Below are 24,468 nucleotides of genomic sequence, written 5' to 3'. Positions count from 1 at the left end.
TCCCCTTTTTATACTACAGAATAAGATGCCAACCAATTTTCTTTGACAACTCTGTATGTCCTTCCATTCACGTTATTTTAACATTATCTCCCCTTTGGTTTAACAGAAAGCTACCATCCTTCTTCCTGTGTATTTCTAAACCTAGGTTGTTATAATTCCAAGGCTTTTTAGTGTGAAATGGTTTTTCATGCAGGCTTCAAAATCAAGCCTTTGTTTTTTCTGTTGATGTGAACAGCAAATCATCAACATAAATGCAGATACATACAGCCTTGTTTGTCTTTCTTCATATATACACATGGATCTGCTTTTCCTTTTTCAAAAACCAAAATTCTGCAGTTTTTCATCTAATTTTTGGTTCCAGGATCTAGCAGCTTGTTTTAACCCATAGATTGACTTCTGCAGTTCACAGACTAGATTCTCCCCTTTTTTATAGCCGGGGGGTTGCTGCATGTATAATTTGTGGTCTAAATCACCACAGAGAAATGCAGTTTGAATGTCATAGTGGTGAACTGACATTCCTTTGAGTGCAGCAATTTTTAACAGTAATCTAATTGATTCACCTTTAGTAACTGGTGCAAAAGTCTTGTCAAAGTCTAAATCTTTCCTCTGAGTGAACCCTTTTGTAACCAACCTTGCTTTATATTTTTGGATTTTTCCATCAGCATCCCTTTTTAGTTTGAAAACCCACCTACAACCCAGACAGCATTCATTGGAAGGTAGATTTACCAGTTTCCATGTTTTATTTTCTTTCAAGGATGCTAACTCCTGTTGCATGGCAGAATGCCAATTTTGTGCAATCTCAGGTGGTAAAGCATTCACTTGTTCTAAAGACTCAGGTTCTGTGAATATGTGAAAAGCCTTTACTGTTTCAGCCTGAAAACGTGATGGAGGAACACCTTTATTACTTCTCTGAGATCTGCAAGGTAATACAGGGCTTAAAATTTGACTCCTATCACTTTCCTGAGAAGCATCTGTCTCATCAGACAGATCTTCAGTTTGCTTTTCTGGTTTAATGTCCTCATCAGGCAAAAGATCACCATCAGCAAGTCCTTGCTGTTCTCTTGTGGTGGTCAGATCAACTGGAGAGCTAGAGTTTAATCTCCCCCAGTTTTGTTCAGCAAAAGAAGCACTTTTGCTAATTATTAATTTCTCTCCCATTATGAACCTGTAGCTCCTTTGGCTTTGTTCATAGCCAACAAAGATGGCTTTCTTTGTTGTGGGGCCTCCTTTCCTTCTCTGTTGTTTTGGAATATGAACCCATGCAGTGCTACCAAACACTCTAAGATGGTTTACCTTTGGTTTCACACCATAAAACAAATGGAATGGAGTGTCCTGAATCACAGAGTTGTACAATCTGTTTTGTACATAACAGGCAGTAGATATTGCCTCTCCCCAATACTTAAAAGATGAATGTGAATCTTTTAGCATGCATTCCATCACATTTTGTAAGGTTCTGCCCTTTCTTTCAGCAACACCATTTTGCTGAGGGGTATAAGGGTTAGAAAGAATTTGCTCTATCCCCTTTTCTACTAGGAACCTTTTGAATTTGTGAGAAAGGTACTCTCCTCCTCTATCACGTTGGAGTGCAGATACAGGCCTAGGGAATTTTCCATTTGCCCATGTCACAAAACCTTTAAATTTCTCAAATGCCTCATCTTTATGTTTTAAGATGTAGATGAATGTGTATCTTGAGAAATCATCAATGATGGTCATTGCATACCTTGCTTGTCCAAGACTTGGAGCAAAAGGACCAATAATGTCAGAGTGTACAATTTCTAAAGGTCTAGTTGTAACTCTGTCACTGTGCTTACTCACAGGAGCTTTTAGTGTTTTGCATTCTTTGCAAACTACACAATCTAAGTATTTGTCACAGGGTTTTATCTTTAGGTCAGCACACAGCTGTGGCATTTGTGCTATATACTTGAAATTAGCATGACCAAATCTCTTGTGCATCAGGTGTACACATTGGTCATGATATGGCGTGTTGCCAACTGCAGCCTTGCAGCTTGGCTTCCTTGCATTTTGCACAACGTACAAGGAGTCTTTTAATATACCAGTAGCACACAATTTCCCATTTTTACGTATCTCACAACCATTTTTCTTAAATGTTATGACATACCCTGTTGCAGCCAACTGTGCCACAGATAAAAGGTTTGACTGTAAATTTGGCACATACAACACACCTTTTACAGTTTCTCCCAAGCAGGATAAATACAAGTCACCTTGTTCCATAATTTTGGTCACAGACCCATCAGCCAAAGATACACTTTGTCTTTCAGTTTTAGACAGTGACACAAAAGAGCTTTTACAATTACATAAATGACAATTGGCCCCAGAATCTAACACCCATACATCAGAATTACCCTTCTCAGCAACCTGTGCAATTTGGGTTGTCTGAAGAGCCTTCTTCTGTGTTGCCCTTGCATTCTTCTTCTCTGTCTTTCTACTCTTGGGTCTCAAGGCACAGTCTTTCTGCAAATGTCCAGCTGAACCACAGGTGAAGCATTGCTGGTTGGCTAGCGCTGTGGCCTCAGCTTCCTTTCCCTTCTTTTCCCTTGTTTTCTGGTATTGCAGCTTTCCAGAAGAGATGGGGGGGGGATCTTTCCTCTCTCTTCTCCCATTCAATGAGTAAGCACTGTGTAACATACGATGGGGTGAGGTCTGCTTCAGGCATAGCCTCCGGGGTACAAATCAGTATGTCCCACGTTTCATTTAGGGAGGACAGGAGGATATATGATTTTGTGAGAGGTGTAAATTCCATTCCTCTCTCCTGCAACTCAACAAACAGCTGCTGAATATAATGCAGGTGCTCAGGAAGGCTATCTCCTTCTGCAAGGTAGGCTTTGTACAGCTTTTTTGTCAGGGTAACTTTACTCCCTGCTGTTGCCTTTACATACAAGTCTCTCAAAGCATCCCAAAGTTGCTTTTCAGATTGCATGCCTTGCACGTGGACTAGCTGATTGTCCTCAACTCCCAGGATAATGGTGGCTCTAGCCCACTCATCCTGTCTCAGCCATTCAGCACTGGGATTTGGGGGGGTTTGCTCACCAATTGGCAGCCAAAGATTCTCTCTGCGAAGATACATCTCCATCTTCAGGGCCCAATTCAAATAGTTGGTCTCTGATAGGCGCTCCAGAGGCATCGCTGAGGGCTGGGAGGTAGCCATGGCTTCTTCCTTCTTTTGCAAGTCACCTCAGCTGGCTTCTTTGTCCTGTAGACCGGCAGTTGCTGGAAAATCTCCAGGTGGCTCCAAAGAAAATCTTCACAGGTCTTTGCTACCTGCCTTTAAATTGTGCATGAGGTGTGGAGCTGTTCTCTCTATTCTCTCTGGGTTTTACTGGGCTTACTGGGCTGTTTACTGGGCCCATAACCTGTTGGCAGATTGCTGGGAAAGCCTTTGGCCCAGGAGAGATCAGAAAAGTCACACACCAGGCATTTCTATAAAAATAATTTATTTACAGAAAGCAAAACGTATTTAAAAGTCTTCTGCATTCTTGCAGGCAGCTCAGAGCAGCTACATGCCTACACAGAAGGGAAACAGAAACTAAAACAAGTCCAGGCAAGTTTCTCCCCCCAGGTACAAAAATCAACATCTGAAAAGGGGACAGTTGAATTCAACCTCTGCACCCAGCCAAAATGATTAGTTACCACAGTAACTTTAATCTGTAGTAGAAAACATTAACAATAAGCAAAATTTGGGAGTACACCCTATTCTTGAGTATCCTGAGAAGATTCCCCTGCAGTCTTTCTATTCTCTGTATTGTGCTAAGTGCCTATGGTCCACATACATTTTAAACTGAATATCATATAACAATATGAATGTTTGTTATTAACACGTAATAACATCATATATGGTAATACAGAATAGTTGCTCAGCAGTTATCTACCTCTGCCCATTTCTCTTCTTCTCATCTTGCAAGGAGTTTAACTGGGATTCAAGCAAGGGTTGGTTACAGATTTGTAATGTTTTCCTGTGAAGCAATCTGAACTCGGACTGTATTCAGAGAATTTCTTTCTTTCGTCTCGTCCTAGAAAAAACTGATGGAGCTACAGGAGGGTAAGAAGTCTGTGGAGGGACAAGTGGAAGCACTGCGGTTAGCAAAGGAAGCTGCTGAGAAACCTGAAAAAGAGGCCAAAGATGTCCACCAGAAAGCCTGGGAAGGTCAGTCTGGGTTACTCTATTGAGGGCTTTAATGACGCTGAATATCATTCAGCATCTTTCCTCTTAAAAGAATGAGACCAGAGGAAAGAGCATTTGGTCTATGTGAGAACCACAGTGGATGGCAAGTTATGAGTAGCTTAGGAATGAAAATAATGACACTTTTTTTCTCATCTGAAATGATAGGGTGCCTGAGAAAACTGGTGAGATTTGGGGAAATGATGGCAGAGGCATGAACTTGGTTCAGAAAGCTGCATTACTTGATAGGGATGTGCAAGGCTGAATGTTCTGGTGCATTCACGGCATGGTCCAGAGGAGAAGTTAAATGTTTAAGAGTCATCTAGAATGTTCCATTTCTAGAACATTTTGTTTTGCACATCCCTGTTGCTGAATCTTACAGCCTTATCCTCCCCAACAAAAGAACCAAGCATTCTGAAATAAACCTTTCCATGTCTTGGACCACTGTTGTAGTCGATTTCCTTCCAGGCTGAGTCTCCCCAAATTTGGTTTGCTTGGAACCAGACTTAGGATGCTTCATATAACTCTAAGGCTGATCTTGACTACTCTGTTCATTGCTGGGCTTTCCCTCCAAATGCTTAGGTTGGACTAAGGGTGCCAGAGAGAGGGATTTCTTTTTCTTACTGTGGGTGGAGTCATGTGAGACTTCTTGGGTGGGCCGATGTTCTGGAAGATTTAACTTACGTGCTGTACGATTTGGTTGTGGACACTGGCTTAACCCACATTAACAGGAGATTAGTACAGAATGTCTCTACATATCACTTGTATAACGATATTGACAATACAGGAAAATTGTCATCTTCATGATCTAATACAGTTTCCTATAAGTATTTCTCTGGCCATGATGGAAATGGAGTGCTGGACTAAATGGACTCGTCTTGGCCTGCACCACAAGGGCTGCTTTTACATTTTTAATGCATATCAGCACAATACCATCTTAAGGGGATAGCATGGAGTTCTTAACAAGGAAAATGTTAGCTGGACTTGAAGGGAAACAGAATATCATAGAATTCCTTAGGGATCCATTAAGCTACGTAAAAAATAATATGGGTAGCTTAACAAATGCTTAAGAATTGCAGCAGAGTTTAGAGCTCTGCAGAATGTTTTCCTTAACAGTTCAGTTTTTTAAATATTTTAGAAATATCTAATATGTCAAGTAACACACAAAGTTGCTGGGTTTTGCATGGCAGCATGCAAAATCAGGCAAAGAATAATTAAGAGCAACTGAACCTGCCTGAGTATGCATAGCCAGAAACGGCTCAGGCTCAGCATTAACCATTGACTACTTTTTAACTTCTTTTTTTTATGCTTTGGTGTGTACATGCCATACCAGCTATTGGATAATTTTATTGTTTTGTCTACCAATATTTTCTGTATTTGTGTATTATGTGTCACACATGTATAGCCTGAGCAAGTATCTTAGCATTTTTTTTATTTAATACTGTCTTGCCAGAATTCTTTGTATGTATCTTTCCTACTTACCCTGATATTATCAATTTAGTTTTGGACATTTGAACACCAAGTCCCTTGTGCTGGTTAATGACCTCAATAAAGTTACTTCTTTCTATTTAATATGTCATGAGCTAACCATGGGCATAAATGAGAAACAAATGCTGGGCATGCCTGACTCCTGTGATTTTGCTTAGTGCACAGATGGTACAGGTGATCTTGGATACCTCTTAAAGACCAAAACTACAGGAAAAATGAAGTGTAGGTCTCCAGCTGTTTATGGGAGTCCAGCTTTAGGGAAGGATTTTGAGTTCAGGCACATATTGATATTTTGGTAGCTGACTGGCACTGTCTCTGAAATTGGTAAGTTCTGTGCGTTCAGGCAATGAAAGGCTTTCAGGCTTAATGGCCATGGTCTGGTTTTCTGTTGTCCTGATGTTTCGCCAGCAGCTGTGGCTGGCATTTTCAGAGGCAAAGTGAGCTGCTTTGTGATATACCTCTTGGCAGGTCACAGGCGTCACTCTTCTGGATGTTCTTTAACATAAATTATTATCCATCTGCTTTGCAACAGAAGAGAAAGCAGCTGAAAATGCAGCACAGGATCAAGCCAAAGCAGAAGAGGCTTTTCATAAACTGGATGATAATGCAGATGGAATGTGAGTCTAATACAATTTCTTTTTTCAGTGGGATTTTTGGGTATCTGGGTCAAGGTGTAAACAGAGCAGATGTTGCTCTACTCCTCCCTTCCCCTAGTGTCCAATTCTACAATTCCTTTGGGGAACATCCATTGCCACCTTCACAAGGAACACTTTCTCTTTAAAAAAAAAGTAATATGGACTTGTCCATGCAATAATTCCTAATTTGTAATAATACCAAGCAGTTCCTAATCCTAACACCTCCAAGAAAGAAGGATCTGTAGATCATGCAATCCAATCTCAATTGCTCTCTTTCTCTCTTTTTGAGGCAAGATATTCTTTTGGCCAGAAATGCCGTATAAATCTTCAAGACCAATTATTGCTGAAAATACCTAGTTTTGATTAAAATGAAAACCAGGGACCTAGTTTTCTTATGGTGGTTCCTGTTCCAAATTTTTGGCCAACTGGCTGTCACCCTAACTGGCTTGTTTGCCTCCTGTGTCTTCAGGATATCTATTGTGGAGCTTCAGACACACACTGAGCTGGATGTTGATGGGGATGGGATCCTATCAGAAACGGAAGCCCAGGTAAGAAAGGAAATATGTATCTACAAAGGAAGTCTCTTCTGATTCAAGCAGGAGCTTTCATCTTTGCCAGGGAACATTCTTTCAAGGACTTTGTATGCTTTGTGGTTCTTCTGTCCCTCTTTCACGTAAGTTCAGAGTGGATACCACTTTAAACTTGGAGGGAAGCTGGAACTTGGGAGGTGACAAAGTTGTGGGTGCAGATCAGGTCAGATGCTCTTGGCTTAGCAGACATTTCTGTGAAGATACTTTTTGTAGCCAGTTCCTCTTTCAGCAATTGCCATTGTGCCTTGTCCTTAGTGGTCTTTATGGAAGTGCATGGTTCCTGGCGAGGTGTACTGGATCTTCAGTTTTAATTGCATTGGTGACCAGTCCGTTCATATTCCAAGGTCAAGGGCAGAAACACACCATTTATCTGAGAGCCAAGGCTAACATCCATGTGGTGATGTAATTTGCAGCATATTTTCCGTGCTAAATTACAGTTGGTGAACATACTGCTTGTGCTTTGTGGTATTATTTCCTGGGGCTGTAAAAAGATGCCGTCTTTCAGCTTTTCCACAGACTCCTCCTGAAGTATCTTTTGGTCACGTGACAGTGGAAATTCATACGGAGGTTGAGAGTTAATTTACTTTCTATTCTTCCACCAAAAATACTATTGACCCATAAGATCAGTACATGGTCTAGAACAGAAGAAACATTTCCCTATTGTTACCCATAAAAGAGATGTCAGGAGTAGTGCTTGACCTCTTCCTCCCTACACTTTTTAAAAGTTAATTCATCTTGTTCTTCCAGCAGTTAATTGGAATTGAAGTGGATTTAAAGCTGCTCACAGCTAAAAGAACTGGGAAATGCTGTTTTGCACTAGACATAAATCATTTATGTGAGCAAATTATAAACTTAAAGCTGTATGCATCGAATCACAAGTTTTTATCGAAAGGCAATTTTTTTTTACTTCAATTTCTCTCATCTTTTGGGGGGCTGGGGAAAGAAAAGGACATATAAACACATTTGTAATCTTCAGGAATGACACAAAACTTTAAACATTCATGTTCAAAAGTTCAACCCTCAAGCTATTAGTAAGCCACCCAGGGTCACAAATGTGAGATGGGTGGCTATATAAATTGAAGGAATGAAGATGGGGACAGTCTGTTAGTATTGCTGTAGTCATGTTCCTTACTGTGATTAGTCCTATTTAAGAGAAATGCTACCTTGTCCTTGCAAATTTCATCCACATTCTGGGAAGCAGGAGGTGTACTTGCTGAGTTGTATTAGTATTTCCATTAGAACTATACAGTGACTCAGCTCTGCTCTTATTCTTCCAGACCTTGCTGGGGAACTCCTTGCAGGTGGACAGAGGCCATTTCCAGGACACTGTGTGGCCAGCAATCAAGGAGAAGTTCAAATCAGAGGTCAGTGTCCCAAACCCTTGAGAATAAGTACTTCTGGAAGAATGGCTTGGAATATATATTTAGGGCAGCTGCTCCTTCATAAGAGGATTCATGCTGGGTGGGCAGACCTATTCTCAGGGGATAGCTCAGTTGTGGCATCTTTTATTGATTGACTGTACTTTTAAATCTTGGCAGGCATTAATATTAAGCTTTCTCCCTAGGAAGTGGGCCTGCTCCACGCAGTATGAAACTTAATACATAAATATATTTATATCCTGTCTTCCTTGTGCTCATGCAGCACTCAGGGTAGTTAATGGCAATTAAAATCGATGAAAAAGACTGAAAATGTTAATTACAGGGAAGAGCAATACAGTTAGAAGCAGACAAATAGCAAAACAAAAAATAAAACCTCAGATGAAATTTACTTTCCATGTTGAGCAAATACATTCCTAAATGAAGCATCCACCAATTCTTGAAAGACCCTCAAAGAGAATTCCAGTTTAGCCTCTTGTGACACATATCCAAAGCTCTATTGAGAAGTTTCTTTCTCTATCAATTGCACATGCATCCTAGTCAGGATATGGAGAAGAGGCTTTGATGTGGCCAAGACAGTATAGGGAGGCAGTACTGAAGATCCTAGCCAGTGCCCTTTCTATTCTGTGAAGCCATGGAGGAAGGATAGACTCCTCTTATTTAGGATTCCTAAATAACATCTGTGGTACTCATTCTTCCTTGCTTCTTAGTTGTTGAAGAGCCAAGTTGAGTTTGATAATCAAGCGCGTGAACAGGAATAGTTTAGACTGAACTCAGTTTCCCTTTAACAGAACTTGGATGAAGTACAGCCTCCACAAAATACTCCGGTGGAAGAGGAGTCAGATAATCAGTCTGATGCCCAGGTGGACCAGTCACCTCCTGAGGAGGACTATGATGAAGAGGAGGAAGAGGAGGAAGAAGCTGACGACGATAGTCTGGATGAAGAGATGAAGGTACAGCACTGAACTACCGTATGAGGTCTATCAGTGAAATTTACAAGGCGGTTTCTCACTGTACTCCTAACCTAGATTCTGTCTGCAAAATTGTGTTCCATAGGAAAATGTATGCAGATTTGCTTATTTTATTTATTCAGTTCTTCATGGTTTGAATGGCTTGAGAAGACTTGATCATTAAATTATGTATTGAGGATAGGGGAGAGATGTTTTAGTAAACTTTGGCCAAATCTTATGAAAGATCGATAGTGAGGTAGCTATGCTTTCCTTCATACTGTAACTTCTGGAGCCTTTTGCAGATGCACTTGTATGTATTCAAGCCTCCGAAATAGCTTAATATCCCAAATTACGTGGATAATTCTGCAGGCATAGAATTCTGGATGATAAACAGTCCTATTTCATATTTAGGTGGATAAAAGCAGGTAGGGCCCAGGTTTGCCCTCTTCTTGAGGGCAGTGGGGAATGGGGCATTTCAGGCTGTATGGAATAAAGTACAGGTAGATTGCAATTAGTGCAAGTTTGAATAGTGCAATATTCGATTTACTGCGAATTATAAATTGATACCAGGTCATGTTTAAAGCAAGCCAAAATTCAGTTAGTGCAAGCTAACACATGCGCAGCTGAGGCTAACACATGCATAGGTGAGGCTAACACATGCACAGTTGCTGTTGGGGTTTTAGATGCCAATTACTGTGTGTGCAAAATGGAGAAAAGAAAGTTTCTGTTCAAGGAAAGCTCGAAAAAGAAGAGGCTCATTTTGAAGAACTACAGCAGAATATAGGAGATAGCAGATACCCTTTGGATTTGGGTTTATTCTCTTTTACTGTTACATAGTATTTCATTAATAAACATATAAAAATTTATGTTTAAAAAATTTAAATGCTTATTTCTGTTGAGCTGGAACCAATTACCCTATTTTCCATAGAAATATCACTTCAAATAGTGCAGATTTGAATAACGCGACCATTTTGTGGGATTCATTAACTGCACTAATTGAGATCTACCTGTAACTAATACTCCAGTTTCAATAAAAACATGCTGGTTTTGTTTAATCTGTAGTTTAAGCGACATTAAACATTTTCTTTAATGTTAGGAACTTCTCCAAATACTAGAAAAGGAGCCTTTGTCCCTCCGGATGTTACTGAATTACAGTTTCCACATCTTTGACCAGGCTGTCCGGAGCTGCTGGGAGTTACAGTTCAGTGGCATCTCCAATACTACCCAAATCCCTGCATTGCTTTCCCAATCTTTAAAAATAAGCTAGAGGAAAAAAAATACTTAGAATGGTAATTAATATGTGCATAATGTTTTTTCTGTGTAAAGCCAAATATTTCATAGAGAATCATGCATATGGTAGTCATTATCTGCCTTGCAAACTGTTTAGACTAATAACTCCCTCTTTGGACAGCACAAAGACTGTTTTCTGCTGCTTGCTAAACAATTCAGGAAAGATTTAAATGGTGCCATTTGTGTAAGTCAAGGGCAGGTAACCTTGGTGGCCAAGTACCACCTGCAGTTGGGGTCTGCTGAACACGGCAAAGTGGGCAGAGCCACATTAAATGTGAGAATGGGTTGATTTGGGGGAGAACTTTCGGGGAGTTCATTTGTTTTTAACGATAACATGTCTGTTTAGGGCATACATGACAGCTTTCACGTTTTTCCCCTCTCAGAATGGTGGGAAATTGTGCTGCCATTATTTTTTAGCAGTCATGAGCTCTGAGGGCTGTTGAAAGGAAACCAGGGATGTTGCCCATCCCCAGTGTAAGAACAGCATGCTTTTCCCATGGCATTCTTCATGTAGAAAAAGCAATATTCAAACACTTTTTACGGTGTCTATTGAAATACATTCACTCATTTGAAGCTGGCAATATTTGAAATGACTCTTTTGTTTAGTGATTAATACTGAGTTATTCATAAATGAGAGACAGCATGGTGAAGTGGGGAAGGTGCTGGACTGGGAGGATGGAGACCCAGGTCCTAGATCTCCTTTAGGCATTGCAACCAGCTGGGTGACCTTGGACCAGTCACACCCTCTCAGCCCCGAAACAGAATCAGGTTCTGCAACAAGCTAGCTGAACATCAGATCCCTAATTGCAACACACACTGATGGCTTTGCTGTGTGAACTAGGCAAGTGGAGTGCAAAAAAGTGGATCCAGCAATGAAGTAGGACAAATGCTAAAAAGAAAAAAATAGTTATCCATTAATCTTAGCTTTAGCATAGCATTTTCCCCTCCTGATTTGGTAATGCATTTTCTTTGGAAGCTCTGGTCACATGGTTTCTATAAAACCAACCTCTTTTTGTCAGTTGATTCTGCTTTTCTTCTTCTTTTTCCATTATTCCACAAGGGTATTGATTGATTTCAGCGAACTAACAGCATTCTTTTGGCTTAATGTCTCTGTAGGTCCCACCACCCAAGCCATCATCAGATGACAAGGCAGCAGAGGAAGAAATAGAGAAGATGCCCCCTTATGATGAAGCCACTCAAGCTCTAATTGATGGTAGGCTGTTGAATGTACCATGTCAAACTTTATGATTGTGGAGGGATCTGGGAAAAGCAGGTTTCTGCACATAGACTTGTTTGTTAGAAAAGAGACAATCCCCCTGGTTCTTAGTTGCTCTCTTAAAACTTTATGGTGAAAATGGCAATTATGAACGCAGCATATGTTTACTAATTTTGATAGCTTGAATAAAACTGAAAGTCCTGAATGGAAAACAAGTAATCAAAATGATGGTAAATATTTTCAAACTTCAGTAAGAGATTATAGGGAGTAAGAGTTACAGAAGGGAGTGTCAAAGCAAATAACAATTAAAATTGTTGTTTATTCGTTCAGTCGCTTCTGACTCTTCGTGACTTCATGGACCAGCCCACGCCAGAGCTTCCTGTCGGTCGTCAACACCCCCAGCTCCCCCAGGGATGAGTCCGTCACCTCTAGAATATCATCTATCCATCTTGCCCTTGGTTGGCCCCTCTTCCTTTTGCCTTCCACTCTCCCTAGCATCAGCATCTTCTCCAGGGTGTCCTGTCTTCTCATTATATGGCCAAAGTATTTCAGTTTTGCCTTTAATATCATTCCCTCAAGTGAGCAGTCTGGCTTGATTTCCTGGAGGATGGACTGGTTTGATCTTCTGGCAGTCCAAGGCACTCTCAGAATTTTCCTCCAACACAAAAGCATCTATCTTCCTTCTCTCAGCCTTCCTTATGGTCCAGCTCTCGCAGCCATATGTTACTACGGGGAACACCATTGCTTTAACTATGCGGACCTTTGTTGTCAGTGTGATGTCTCTGCTCTGAACTATTTTATCGAGATTTGTCATTGCTCTTCTCCCAAGGATTAAGCGTCTTCTGATTTCCTGACTGCAGTCAGCATCTGCAGTAATCTTCGCACCTAGAAATACAAAGTCTTTCATTGCTTCTACATTTTCTCCCTCTGTTTGCCAGTTATCAGTCAGGCTGGTTGCCATAATCTTGGTTTTTTTTGAGGTTTAGGTGCAAGCCAGCTTTTGCACTTTCTTCTTTCACCTTCATCTTAAGGCTCCTCAGTGTCATGTTCACTGTTTCAATGTGCACTGTACATCGTAACGTTTCACATGCCATGGTGCTGACGTGCGTTTCTGTTGGGAGGGAGCTGCTGTGAAACCTTGTGCCAAGCTCTGCATCTATGTTCATTTCAATGGAATGTGTTTGGGTTATGTGCTCTGCTCAAGGACTTTTCCCGCGGACCATCAGAAGCCGTTAGGAGCACCTGGGATTGTGAGCCTGGGAAGATTCTACGGGGGCAGGGATCTCGTTTGTACCGACGGTTTTTTAGTTTGCATTTGGCGTGCTTTTTCCATTCTCAGCTTTCTTTGTGAACCTGCATACTATTCTTTAATAAATCAGATATCTTTGTGATCCTGCTTATGAGTCTGATGGTGTTTAGAATAGGCAATCATTACACTCAGTTCCTCTTCGCTTTCAGCCATCAAAGTGGTATCATCTGCATATCTGAGATTGTTAATGTTTCTTCCAGCGATTTTAAATCCAGCCTTGGATTCCTCAAGCCCAGCATGTCGCATGATGTGTTCTGCATACAAGTTGAATAGGTAGGGTGAGAGGATACAGCCCTGCCGTACTCCTTTCCCAATCTTAAACCAGTCCGTTGTTCCGTGGTCTGTTCTTACCGTTGCTACTTGGTCGTTATACAGATTCCTCAGGAGGCAGACAAGATGACTTGGTATCCCCATACCGCTAAGAATTTGCCACAATTTGTTATGGTCCACACAGTCAAAGGCTTTAGAATAGTCAATAAAACACAGATGTTTTTCTGAAACTCCTTGGCTTTTTCCATTATCCAGCGGATATTGGCAATTTGGTCCCTAGTTCCTCTGCCTTTTCTAAACCCAGCTTGTACATCTGGCAATTCTCGCTCCATGAATTGCTGAAGTCTACCTTGCAGGATCTTGAGCATTACCTTACTGGCATGTGAAATGAGTGCCACTCTTTGATAGTTTGAACATTCTTTAGTGTTTCCCTTTTTTGGTATGGGGATTTAAGTTGATTTTTTCCAATCTGATGGCCGTTCTTGTGTTTTCCAGATTTGCTGGAATATAGCATGTATTACCTTTACAGCATCATCTCGCAAGATTTTGAACAATTCAGCTGGGATACCATTTACTCCTGCTGCCTTGTTGTTAGCAATGCTTCTTAAGGCCCACTCAACCTCACTCTTCAGGATGTCTGGCTCTAGCTCACTGACCACACCATCAAAGCTATCCCTGACACTGTTATCCTTCCTATACAGGTCTTCCATATATTCTTGTCACCTTTTCTTAATCTCTTCTTCTTCTGTTAGGTCCTTGCCATCTTTGTTTTTGATCATACCCGTTTTTGCCTGGAATTTACCTCCGATGTTTCTAATTTTCTGGAAGAGGTCTCTTGTCCTTCCTATTCTATTGTCTTCTTCCACTTCCGCGCATTGTTTGTTTAAAAATAATTCCTTGTCTCTTCTGGCTAAGCTCTGGAATTTTGCATTTAATTGGGCATATCTCCCCCTATCGCTGCTTTCCTTCTTTCTTGGGCTACTTCTAGTGTCTCAGCAGACAGCCATTTTGCCTTCTTGGTTTTCTCTTTCTTTGAGATGTATTTTGTTGCTGCCTCATGGACAATGTTGCGAACTTCTGTCCATAGTTCTTCCGGGACCTTATCTACTAAGTCCAGTCCCTTAAATCTATTCTTTACTTCCACTGCATATTCCTTAGGGATATTAGTGAGCTCATATCTAGCTGATCTGTGGGTCTTCCCTAATCTCTTTAGTCTGATCCTAAATTGTGCAGTAAGAAGTTCGTGATCTGAACTACAGTCAGCTCCAGGTCTTGTTTTTACCGACTGTACAGATGTCCGCCACCTTTGGCTGCAAAGGATGTAGTCAGTGTTGTTTCGGTGTTGTTCATCTGGTGAAGTCCATGTATAAAGCCCTCTCTTAGGTTGTTGGAAGAGAGTGTTTGTTATGCAGAGTGAGTTGTCTTGGCAAAATTCTATCAACCTATGTCCTGCTTTGTTTTGTTCTCCCAGGCTGTGCTTACCTGTAATTCCAGGTGTCATCTGACTGCCCACCTTAGCATTCCAGTCTCCTGTGATGAAAATAATGTCTCTTTTAGGTGTATTGTCCAGTAGGTGCTGCAGATCCTCATAGAACTGATCTACTTCAGCTTCTTCAGCATGTGTGGTTGGGGCGTATATTTGGATCACTGTGATGTTAGATGGCTTGCCCTGAATTCGAATTGAGATCATTCTATCATTTTTTGGATTGTATCCAAGCACTGCTTTAGCCACTTTACTATTAATTATGAAGGCTACTCCATTTCTTCTGTGGTCCTCTTGTCCACAGTAGTAGATCTGGTGGTCATCTGATGTGAAGTGGCCCATTCCAGTCCATTTCAGTTCACTGACGCCCAAAATGTCTATCTTTAATCTGGACATCTCACCAATAACCACATCCAATTTGCCCTTGCTCATAGATCTTACGTTCCAGGTTCCAATGGTGTGTTGATCCTTAGAACATCGGATTCGCCGTTCATCATCAGCACCGTCGGCCGCTAGCCGTCCTTTCGGCTTTGAGCTAGCTGCGTCATCACGTCTGGGGCTAGCTGAACTCATCCTCTGTTCCTCCCCAGTAGCATTTTGACCATCTTCCGACCTGGGAGTCTCATCTTCCGATGGTATACCGACATATCTCTGGTTGTACTGATCCATTTAGTTTTCACGGCAAGAATACTGGGGTGGGTTGCCATTACTTTCCCCAGGGATCACATTTAGTCTGCCCTCTCTGTCATGACCTTTCCGTCTTGGGTGGCTCTTCACGGTTTAGCTCATGGCATCATTGCCCAGCACCATGACAAGGTATCGATCTTTTGCTGAAGAACAATTAAAATATTTGTCATAAATTATGTTCTTAGGATAATTTATGAGATGGGACTAGGCTACAAGTCAGAGTTTTGCTTGTATTGTTCCTGCAAGGATGAATTGGGGAAGGGTGGCTCAGAGCTTTGAGATGGTCTGGTGCTTTGGCAACTTTGCAGTTGTGGTCACTTTCTTGGAGAGAGTAATATAGGGCAGCTGATACCGCATATCACTTTTTACAGATTTATTTGTCATTATAACCCAAAGTAATGGCTCTCTTTGCTTACCAGACCTCCTTGTGGATTTGTATATTTGCAAGTCTTGTTTATGTGTTTGTTCAAGGGAAGATGCCTCAAGCACGTTAATATCTTGGTTTTCAATTTATTTATACTTCAAATTTAGTCACCGCCCATCTCACTCAGAGAGCAACTCTGGGTGGTTTACAATAAAAAAATGCTGATCAGTAGGTCCTTGATGTTGATGATTGTGGTTGGCTAGCTCAGGGAGGAGCCTCAGGTTGTGGTTGGCTAGCTCAGGGAGCGAGCCTAAGGAATCATTTACAGTATTGACAGAGTTGCTGACGTTGGGTCCTTTGGAGTCTCTCTTCATTGACCCGGTATTAAACAGATGGTCTGGCACTGGTAACTAGTATTTTGAGGGGACTCATCCCTGTCTAAGAAACAGTTGGGTCATGTTCTAGGAGCTGAGGTGAATAGTTTCTGCACTCTTATAAAGCTGCCCTGTATTGCATAGTGTTTGCTAGCAGGTTGCAACCTGTTTGGCTACTCTGGGAACTTTTTTCTCAGGCTACCTTGAAGGATGCTGTTTGCTACTTAAGCAAGTAGGATCATTGAAATTCTAGGCACAGAAACCCGGTGTCATGAAGTGGATAAGGTACTGGACTAGGACTAGGGAGACCCAAGTTGAAGTCCACTTTCAGCCATGAAATCTCTCTGGGTGACCTCTCTCAGCCCAACCTACTTCACAGGGTGATTGTGGGGGGCAAAACTAGGAGGAAGGTACACAGTGTACACCATCTCAGGCTCCTGGGGGAAAGGCAGTATATAAGTCAAACCAACAGAAACACTGGACTAGATCTGGAGTTGAAGGACAGCATAGCTTTAATGGTTTCCTATAAAAAGAACAACCTTTGTTTAAGACAAGCATTTGGTGAGCCTTGCCAGCTCATTGTGGATTGAAATTTAGCATGTGGCTCTCTGCTAGCATTGAAGTAAGGAAGCTCTCACCTTTTCAGTGATGCCTGCTAATTGAAGAGTGGCATGCTGTGTCTGTTTGTGTATGCAGTGGTCCTCTTGGGCATTTCATAATCCCCAAACTCCCCAATGAGATCATCTAGCAATTCGATACTGTAGAGCAAAAAAGGCAGCTGTCATTTTGCTTTTCTTTTTTTTATAGTAAATTTTATTAGGTTTCAAGAGAAGAATAAAAACTACAAAAAAGCAAAAAACTACAAAGAAAAAAAACTAAAAAAGTGCGGAAACACAAGAGAAATTTTTTTCAAATTTACGAGATGTGGCTTCTGACTTTTAACAGCAAGGATATACAAAAATTTCCATAATCAATCTCTTACTCTATATTAAACCAAAACACCACATTATTTCTATATGTCATTCTACTTTAACACATAATAAAAATCACTAAGTACAGTTACTCCTCCCCCTTATATTAAAATAAAGGAAAAAAATGCTCATATAAACTTCCTAAACATCTTTCTCCCCTCCAAAAGATAAAACATATTTAATTATTCCCTTCCTACCACTGTTCTATACATTTCTGTCTACTATAATAAGAATCAAATTAAAAAGCATATAAGTTGTCTGCTATTATACTTAATAGTACAGATGAACATTCTTCAACCCTTATCCCACTTCAAAATAAACCAAAGCAGTTAAATATTCTCATAATGGGCACAGAGCTTTCCTCTTGAAAGAATCAAACAGCCCAACTGCCCCCCTCAAAGATTCCAGGTTCTTTTCATGGCATTCCACCAGGAAATCAATTTTACTTATGGCTTGCAGATCACTCTCTCCCTTAGATTTCTCCAACTCCATTATCCAATCTTCATCCAGCATATCAATAAAAATCCCAATCTCAGTCTTAAAAAAAACCTTTCTATTGCTCTTAAATTCCTCAATTTCATCCATCACACCCCCAACCTGATGGCACATTTTAGATCTCATGTTTTCCACAATATCCTGGATATCTTGCATAAAAGCTTGATAGAAGTCAGAAGAAATCTGTTTAAAATCCTGGTGAAAATCAGAAAGAACCTGTCTGAAATCCTCCATGTCTCATGCAGTAGATTATGGCTGCCCCCAGGAGCTTAACCAGCAAAAGTCAAAGATATGGAAGAATTCCAAAGTGTGTTTACATAAAGTGAGAGTGAAATAGATGTTCTCAAGGGAAAGTGAAGACAGAAACCTGAAGGTTCAAATCAGCTGATTCAACGTGTAGGAAAATGCTAATATCTTCAAATTTAATACAAAAATAATAACAGAAAGACAATTGTTTACTCTCAGTCTTTGGAATTTCCTTCAGAAGGAAAAAGAAATCCAAAACTTAAAAGAATTAAAAAAAAAAGTAACCTCAAAAATAACATTAAGCACTAAGAGAACCAGTTTCTCCTCACTGTAGAAAGCCTCTCTTGGGGTACAAATACTTAAAAAAAAATACAAATTGGTTATTTAGAAATGGAGTGGCCAGTCTTGGTGTCCCTTTAAGGCTATAGTACTACTTGGAAAGAGATGAATTCCCTGCCTCCCAGCTGGCTCTTACCGGTCGAGTGCGAAATGCTGTTTGCGATCTTCTGGCTGCAAGCAGCCATCCAGAGGACAGATGGGATGATTCCAGGTATTCCCCTTGATCCGGAGAACATATCTGGGCTTCAGGAAAACCTGCCTGAGCCCAAAAAAAGATACCGCAGGCACAGCTGTTCACTCTGCCATTCCCACCAGAAGCCTGTCAATTTGCTTTTCTAAGGCAGGCCAAACCTGGTTGTTGAGGATTTCCTCAACACATTCTACACCCAGGGAAACAAAATTCTGTAAAGAAGGCAAACTCAACTCAAATACTTTTCCCCTGTTATTTGTGCTGGAAAGATTGCTTTAAGATATATTTTGCAATCTATAAGAAATAAAAAAAATGCTTTTAGAATGAAGACTGGTATGATTGAGAAACACAATTCTGAACTTAAAACTAAATTTTGCGCTCCAGATTTGTGATCACTATCCTATCCCCAGGGCAAATCTACACTTTAAACTTCTGTTTTGGCTTGTAAGCTGTCAATGCATTTAGCTGCATGAACATTTTAGTAGAAGCTCTTTAACAGGATTGGAGGGTTTGGGACTGTTTGTTCTTCTAATGGAATTAGCTGCCAATGATAACACCAGTGCGCATTTCTTTGTTTCAGTAAATGTCATAAAGAGGCTTATGATCTACAAAACAAAGGCTTCTGCTTTAAGAGGAGATAAGCAGCTGCTTTTAACGCATGGCTAAAGTGGGGGGGGGGGGCTCTCAAAAAGTAGCATTATGGAGTTGGCAGGAGAAATTTAAGCCACTGAGTCCTACCTCCTCAGTGCAGGAATCCATGTTAAAGCATCCCTCCGTAACCTGAAATAATTATTTTTATTGTTTTTGTTCATGTCCATTTGCTGCATGCTGAATGCAATGCCTTGGTTGTTGTCTTTGTATTTGTAAAAGGAAACGTCTTACCCCTCTATTGTCCGATCAGTTTCTTAAATATCATTAGTACCCTCTGTGTTGGGCACTTATTTTGGAAGCTAGTGCACTGGATGGAGCAGGAAAACATACTTGCCAAACAGCAGGCTGGATTTAGGATGGGGAAGTCTAGCATAGACCAGTACTTGGTTTTATAGTTTCTTATTGACAAGTATCAGTCAGTCCCCAGAAAAGCCCTGTGCATGGCATTCATTGATTCAAAAAAGCTTTTGAGTCTCTTTCTAGAACTGAAGGAATTGGAGATCTTACATTGACAGGCACCTCCTGGCACTTACTAAAATACTGCATGATAATACCTATATCCAAATTAGGCTTGACAATCAAGGTCAGTTTTTTGCTGAGGTGCCTACTTCCAAGGTTGTTAAGACAAAGATGTATCCTGGCCCCTTTGCTATTTAATTTTTATATCCATAATATGGCAGAAAACCTCACAAAACCAGAACATTTGTCAGCCAAGTCGGGCTGGTAGATCTATTGCATTACTTTTTTATGAAGGTGATGCAGCCATTATCTCACCTTCACCTGTTGGACTGAGGAGAGCATTAAGATCAGCTGCTTCTTAGTGCATGGATAATGATTGGTTATTAACTATCATAAAACAAAAATCAGAGATCTAAACATAGATGGCAAATCAACAGGAATGTTATTGAAGAGGTAAATATCCTGGATTTGTTTTCAGGTTACAGGCACTTGGAGGGCCCAATTTACCAAAGAGAAGGAAAAAAAAGGGAGTGTGGTCACCATCTTAAGGCTTTTCTGAACAAAAGGAGATAATTATATAGCAGGTGAACTGAAAGTGTTTGACGCCAAAGTAAGAGCACAGTTACCTTACAGATTTTAAATATGTGCCCATAAGGACATAGAGCTGTTAAAAGCTTTTTAATCAGGATTTCTAAGGGACATATTTCTAGTTCCACAATGCATCCCAAACCTAGTCCTTCAGGCTGAGGCTGGAATGGTGTCAACTAAAACTCGAACGTAGATAGAATGCTATTAGCTTACATTAATTTGTGAGCCAAGTTTGGCTGTTCTGACTCTTCAAGAAACATTCCAGTCTTCTTTTGTATATCCAGTAAAGCATCCTTTTCCAAATCATTCTCTTGGCTTGTCATTTGTAGTTGCATTTTGGTGCTTTCTGTCTTGTCAGATAAAATTTGTTCCACATCTGTCATTCCTCCATTAACATCTTTGGATACAATCTATCCTTAGAAGGAGACATCATTACTGACAGTGTTGATATTGTAGTTAAATCTTATAGCTTGTTAAGTCAGTATTCCAAATTTATCTGGACCCTTAATCCAGTGATAACTTTCTTAGATCAAAATCTTATTTGCTGTTTGTTTCAAATTCTTTAAGTTCCTAAGCTTATAATTAATTTTTCTTTTGCTCAGAGTTGAAGATAAAACTCACCCAATGACTTTTCAAACTTGTCATTCCAGAGGTCTCTGATAGCTTTAAGATGGTTAATAGACAATTTCCAAAAGTGGTTAGAAAGCGAGGTTTGCAAACTTAGTGTTGTTTAAAAGGCTCCGCCATGGTTGCAAGCAAGATGGCTAATCCTGTTGTCTCCTGGCACTCAAACCTGTGGAAAACAGCTGTCCTGCGGTTTCCTCGTGAGGAATAGCCATTCGGAGCACATGTGTGATGGAGATCAGAGAGGGGGGAGAGGAGAGTGCATTCCAGACTGGTAAGAGAAGTCTCAGCCTGCTTAGCGTGGAAAGTGTGGGAAGGCTGAAGAAGATCAGACTGGCACCGCCGTAATTTCCCAAGGATATTTTTCCTTTGAACTCTGTCAGAGCCTGGCAAGATTTTCTGTGCATGGTAGAAACAATAAAGTAGACTAGAGTTGTATTTTACGGCTCGGCGTGGTTTCTTCACCAAATTCCCTTGACAACATGTGAGCAATTTCCTGTCCTTTCCTTATCCAGAGAGGTTCCAAGGAACCGGTCTACTCACCGGTTCCTTAGTCTTTGCTGCAATCATTGGCTTTTGTGAAGATGTCTTCAGTTCGCCATACCTCCCCAGAAGTCCAGGTTTTGCAACATTTCTAAAGAACAGGGTCTCTGCCCATGTGGTGAAGAGGAAATCAAAACTGTTGGTGATGCACTGCTGTGCTTTCTTTTATAGAGATATTCCGGCTACACAGTTGTAATCGAAATTATTCAACCCCCATTGCAAAGGTTGATTGTCAAAATATACAGACTTTCAAACAAAAACAATTGAAATAACTCAGCACATTGAATGCTTCAAGTGGTGTCCCCAAATTCAACTGAAAATGCAACTTATAAGGACTTCTCCAGTCTCAAAATTATTCAACCCCCTGAATAGAATCCGTCACAACAGCACACATACAGTATGCAAAACAGGTGTTGTCTCAAGCACACCTGATGCAACTAATCAGGGGCTTCATTAGTTGCACCAGCTGTGCTTGAGCTGGAACACATGAAATACCTGAAGTGGCTAGGGGTTTCCTGAGTGTCATGTTTGACTGCATGTTAGAAATACAATATGGCTAAGTCAAAAGAATGGTCCAAAAAGGTAAGAGAAGAGATCATTGCCCTTCACAAACAAGGAACAGGATACAAAAAGATAGCAAAGGCACTGAATGTTCCTAGAGACACCGTTGGAAGCATAGTTTGCAAGTTCAGAGTTCAAGGAACAGTGGTTACACTACCTAGACAGGGCAGAAAAAGGAAGCTGTCAGTGGCTGCAACCAGATTTCTGAGAAGGCAGGTGGAGAGAAACCCTCGAGTGACTGCAAAAGACCTGCAGCAAGACTTGGTGGCAACAGGCACCGGGGTTTCAGTGAGCGCAGTGAGGTGCATACTAAATACAGAAGGTTTCCATGCCAGAACTCCAAGATGTACACCACTATTGACCCAAAAGCACAAGAAAAGTCAGCATCAATATGCTCAAAATCATATAAATAAGCCACAGAAGTTTTGGGATTCTGTTCTGTGGAGTGATGAAACAAAACTGGAACTTTTAGGCCCAATGGATCAGCGGTATGTCTGGAGGAAGAAGAACGAAGCAAACGCTGAAAAGAACACTCTGCCTACAGTTAAGCATGGTGATGGCTCAGTGATGCTCTGGGGCTGCTTTGCATCCTCTGGCACTGGAAACCTGCAGCGTGTGGACGGCAAGATGGATTCATTGAAGTATCAGGAAATCCTAGGAGAAAACGTCATGCTGTCTGTAAGGACTGTAAGGAAGCTGAAGCTTGGGAGTCATTGGACCTTCCAACAGGACAGTGATCCCAAGCATACCTCAAATTCCACTAAGGCTTGGATGCAGAAGTCCTGGAAGGTTCTACAGTGGCCATCACAGTCACCTGACTTGAACCCCATGGAAAATCTCTGGTGGGATTTGAAGAAGGCGGTTGCAGCACGCAAATCCAAGAATATTACTGAACTGGAGGCCATTGCTCATGAGGAATGGGCTAAGATTCCTCAGGAACACTGCCAGAAGCTGGTGTCTGGCTCTGCATCTCGTTTGCAGCAGATCATAACAGCAAAAGGGTGCTCTACTAAGTACTGAAGATGCTTGCCATGAAGGCGTTGAATAATTTTGAGACTGGAGAAGTCCTTATAAGTTGCATTTTCAGTTGAATTTGGGGACACCACTTGAAGCATTCGTTGTGTTGAGCTCTTTCAATTGCTTTTGTTTGATTTGTTCGTTGCAAACAGCTGAAAGTCTGTACATTTTGACAATCAACCTGATTTGCATTGGGGGTTGAATAATTTCAATTACAACTGTATATATTTCCCCAATTGCAGCACAATATTTAGGCAGGACTGAGGATGGCTATCTCATCTTCCTATTAGCTGATCAGGAGGTGGAGATCTCAGGTAATGTAACTAGGTTCTCTGTATTGGCTATAATAGAATGTAAACAGTTGTTTAAATGAGAGTAGGCTGTTTAAGTTCACGTGTTGTTTTATGTTAGTATAATTTAATATGAATTCTAGTATTTTACTTCAGTTATATTCAGTTTTGATGTATCAATATTTGCTTTGGTCTATGACCATAATAAACTAAACTAAACTTCGTAGTATTTAGTATTCTGAGATTTTTGTTGGCATTCTCTGAACTTACTTCAGTTTCCTTGACTTCTTCAATGTTGAGGTCTAGAACTGGACACAGTACTGCAGATGGAATATGATAGAAGCAGAATAAAAAGGAAAGAATGATCTGTTATCTGGAAACTCTACTTTGATTGAAGAAACCTAAATTTGTCATTTTTTTACAGCCATATCACACTGCTGACTCATGTTCAGTTTTCAGTCAATGCCTATACAAAGACCTTTTGTATTTGATTTGTGCATTTGATTTGTATTTCCTCAGTGAAGGACTTGTATTTCTTTCTTTAACATTTCCTTCTGTTGCTTTCAGCCCATTACTCTAATATGTTAAGATTGTTTTGAATTTTATTTCTGTTTTTTGGATTCCCATCCAGTATCAAGCTGTACATGAATTAACTGAGTATCACAATCAGGGCAATGATCAGTTTTTGGTGAGGCCAGCACAGAGTACATTGAAGTAGAGCTGGTTTGGTTGACCTTAGAGTTTCAGAAATATTGGAGAAAGAGATGTACGTGAGGGAGAGAACATCAGAACTATAAAACAAGAATCCAAGAAAGGGATTATTTTCAGGGAGCAGTTGGGAAGTTAATGCATTACGTTTGCACAAAGCTTCAAGCATCTCAGTGCCTTTAGAGGGCACCCCAGTCCTCTCAAAATGTTTGTGTTAAGAGGAACTGAGGAGCCTAATGCTGAAGGTGAAAGAAGAAAGTGCAAAAGCTGGGTTGCAGTTAAACCTCAAAAAAACCAAGATTATGGCAACCAGCTTGATTGATAACTGGCAAATGGAGGGAGAAAATGTAGAGGCAGTGACAGACTTTGTATGTCTAGGTGCAAAGATTACTGCAGACGCTGACTGCAGCCAGGAAATCAGAAGACGTTTAATCTTTGGGAGGAGAGCAATGACAAATCTTGATAAAATAGTTCAGAGCAGAGACATCACACTGACAACAAAGGTCCGCATAGTTAAAGCAATGGTATTCCCAGTAGTAACATATGGTGGTGAGAGCTGGACCATAACGAAGGCTGA

The 24,468-nt window shown here is 40.7% G+C and overlaps 1 protein-coding gene across 1 annotated transcript in view; it reads left to right on the top strand.

Annotated features, from left to right (window-relative positions):
* Nucleotides 1-24,468, top strand: part of PRKCSH (PRKCSH beta subunit of glucosidase II) — a 43,863-nt gene that overhangs the window by 3,368 nt on the left and 16,027 nt on the right. The window contains exons 6-11 of the mRNA XM_063294426.1: nucleotides 4,033-4,162; nucleotides 6,198-6,282; nucleotides 6,770-6,848; nucleotides 8,168-8,254; nucleotides 9,058-9,219; nucleotides 11,623-11,719. Of these exons, the coding sequence (XP_063150496.1) occupies nucleotides 4,033-4,162; nucleotides 6,198-6,282; nucleotides 6,770-6,848; nucleotides 8,168-8,254; nucleotides 9,058-9,219; nucleotides 11,623-11,719 (640 nt within the window). The remainder of the gene's footprint in view (nucleotides 1-4,032; nucleotides 4,163-6,197; nucleotides 6,283-6,769; nucleotides 6,849-8,167; nucleotides 8,255-9,057; nucleotides 9,220-11,622; nucleotides 11,720-24,468) is intronic.

The sequence above is a fragment of the Candoia aspera genome, chromosome 2 (genome assembly GCF_035149785.1).
Source record: "Candoia aspera isolate rCanAsp1 chromosome 2, rCanAsp1.hap2, whole genome shotgun sequence".
NCBI classification, from domain to species: Eukaryota; Metazoa; Chordata; class Lepidosauria; order Squamata; family Boidae; genus Candoia; species Candoia aspera.
The sequence above is the reverse complement of the archived record's forward strand: the minus strand, read 5'-3'. Positions and strand labels throughout refer to the sequence as shown.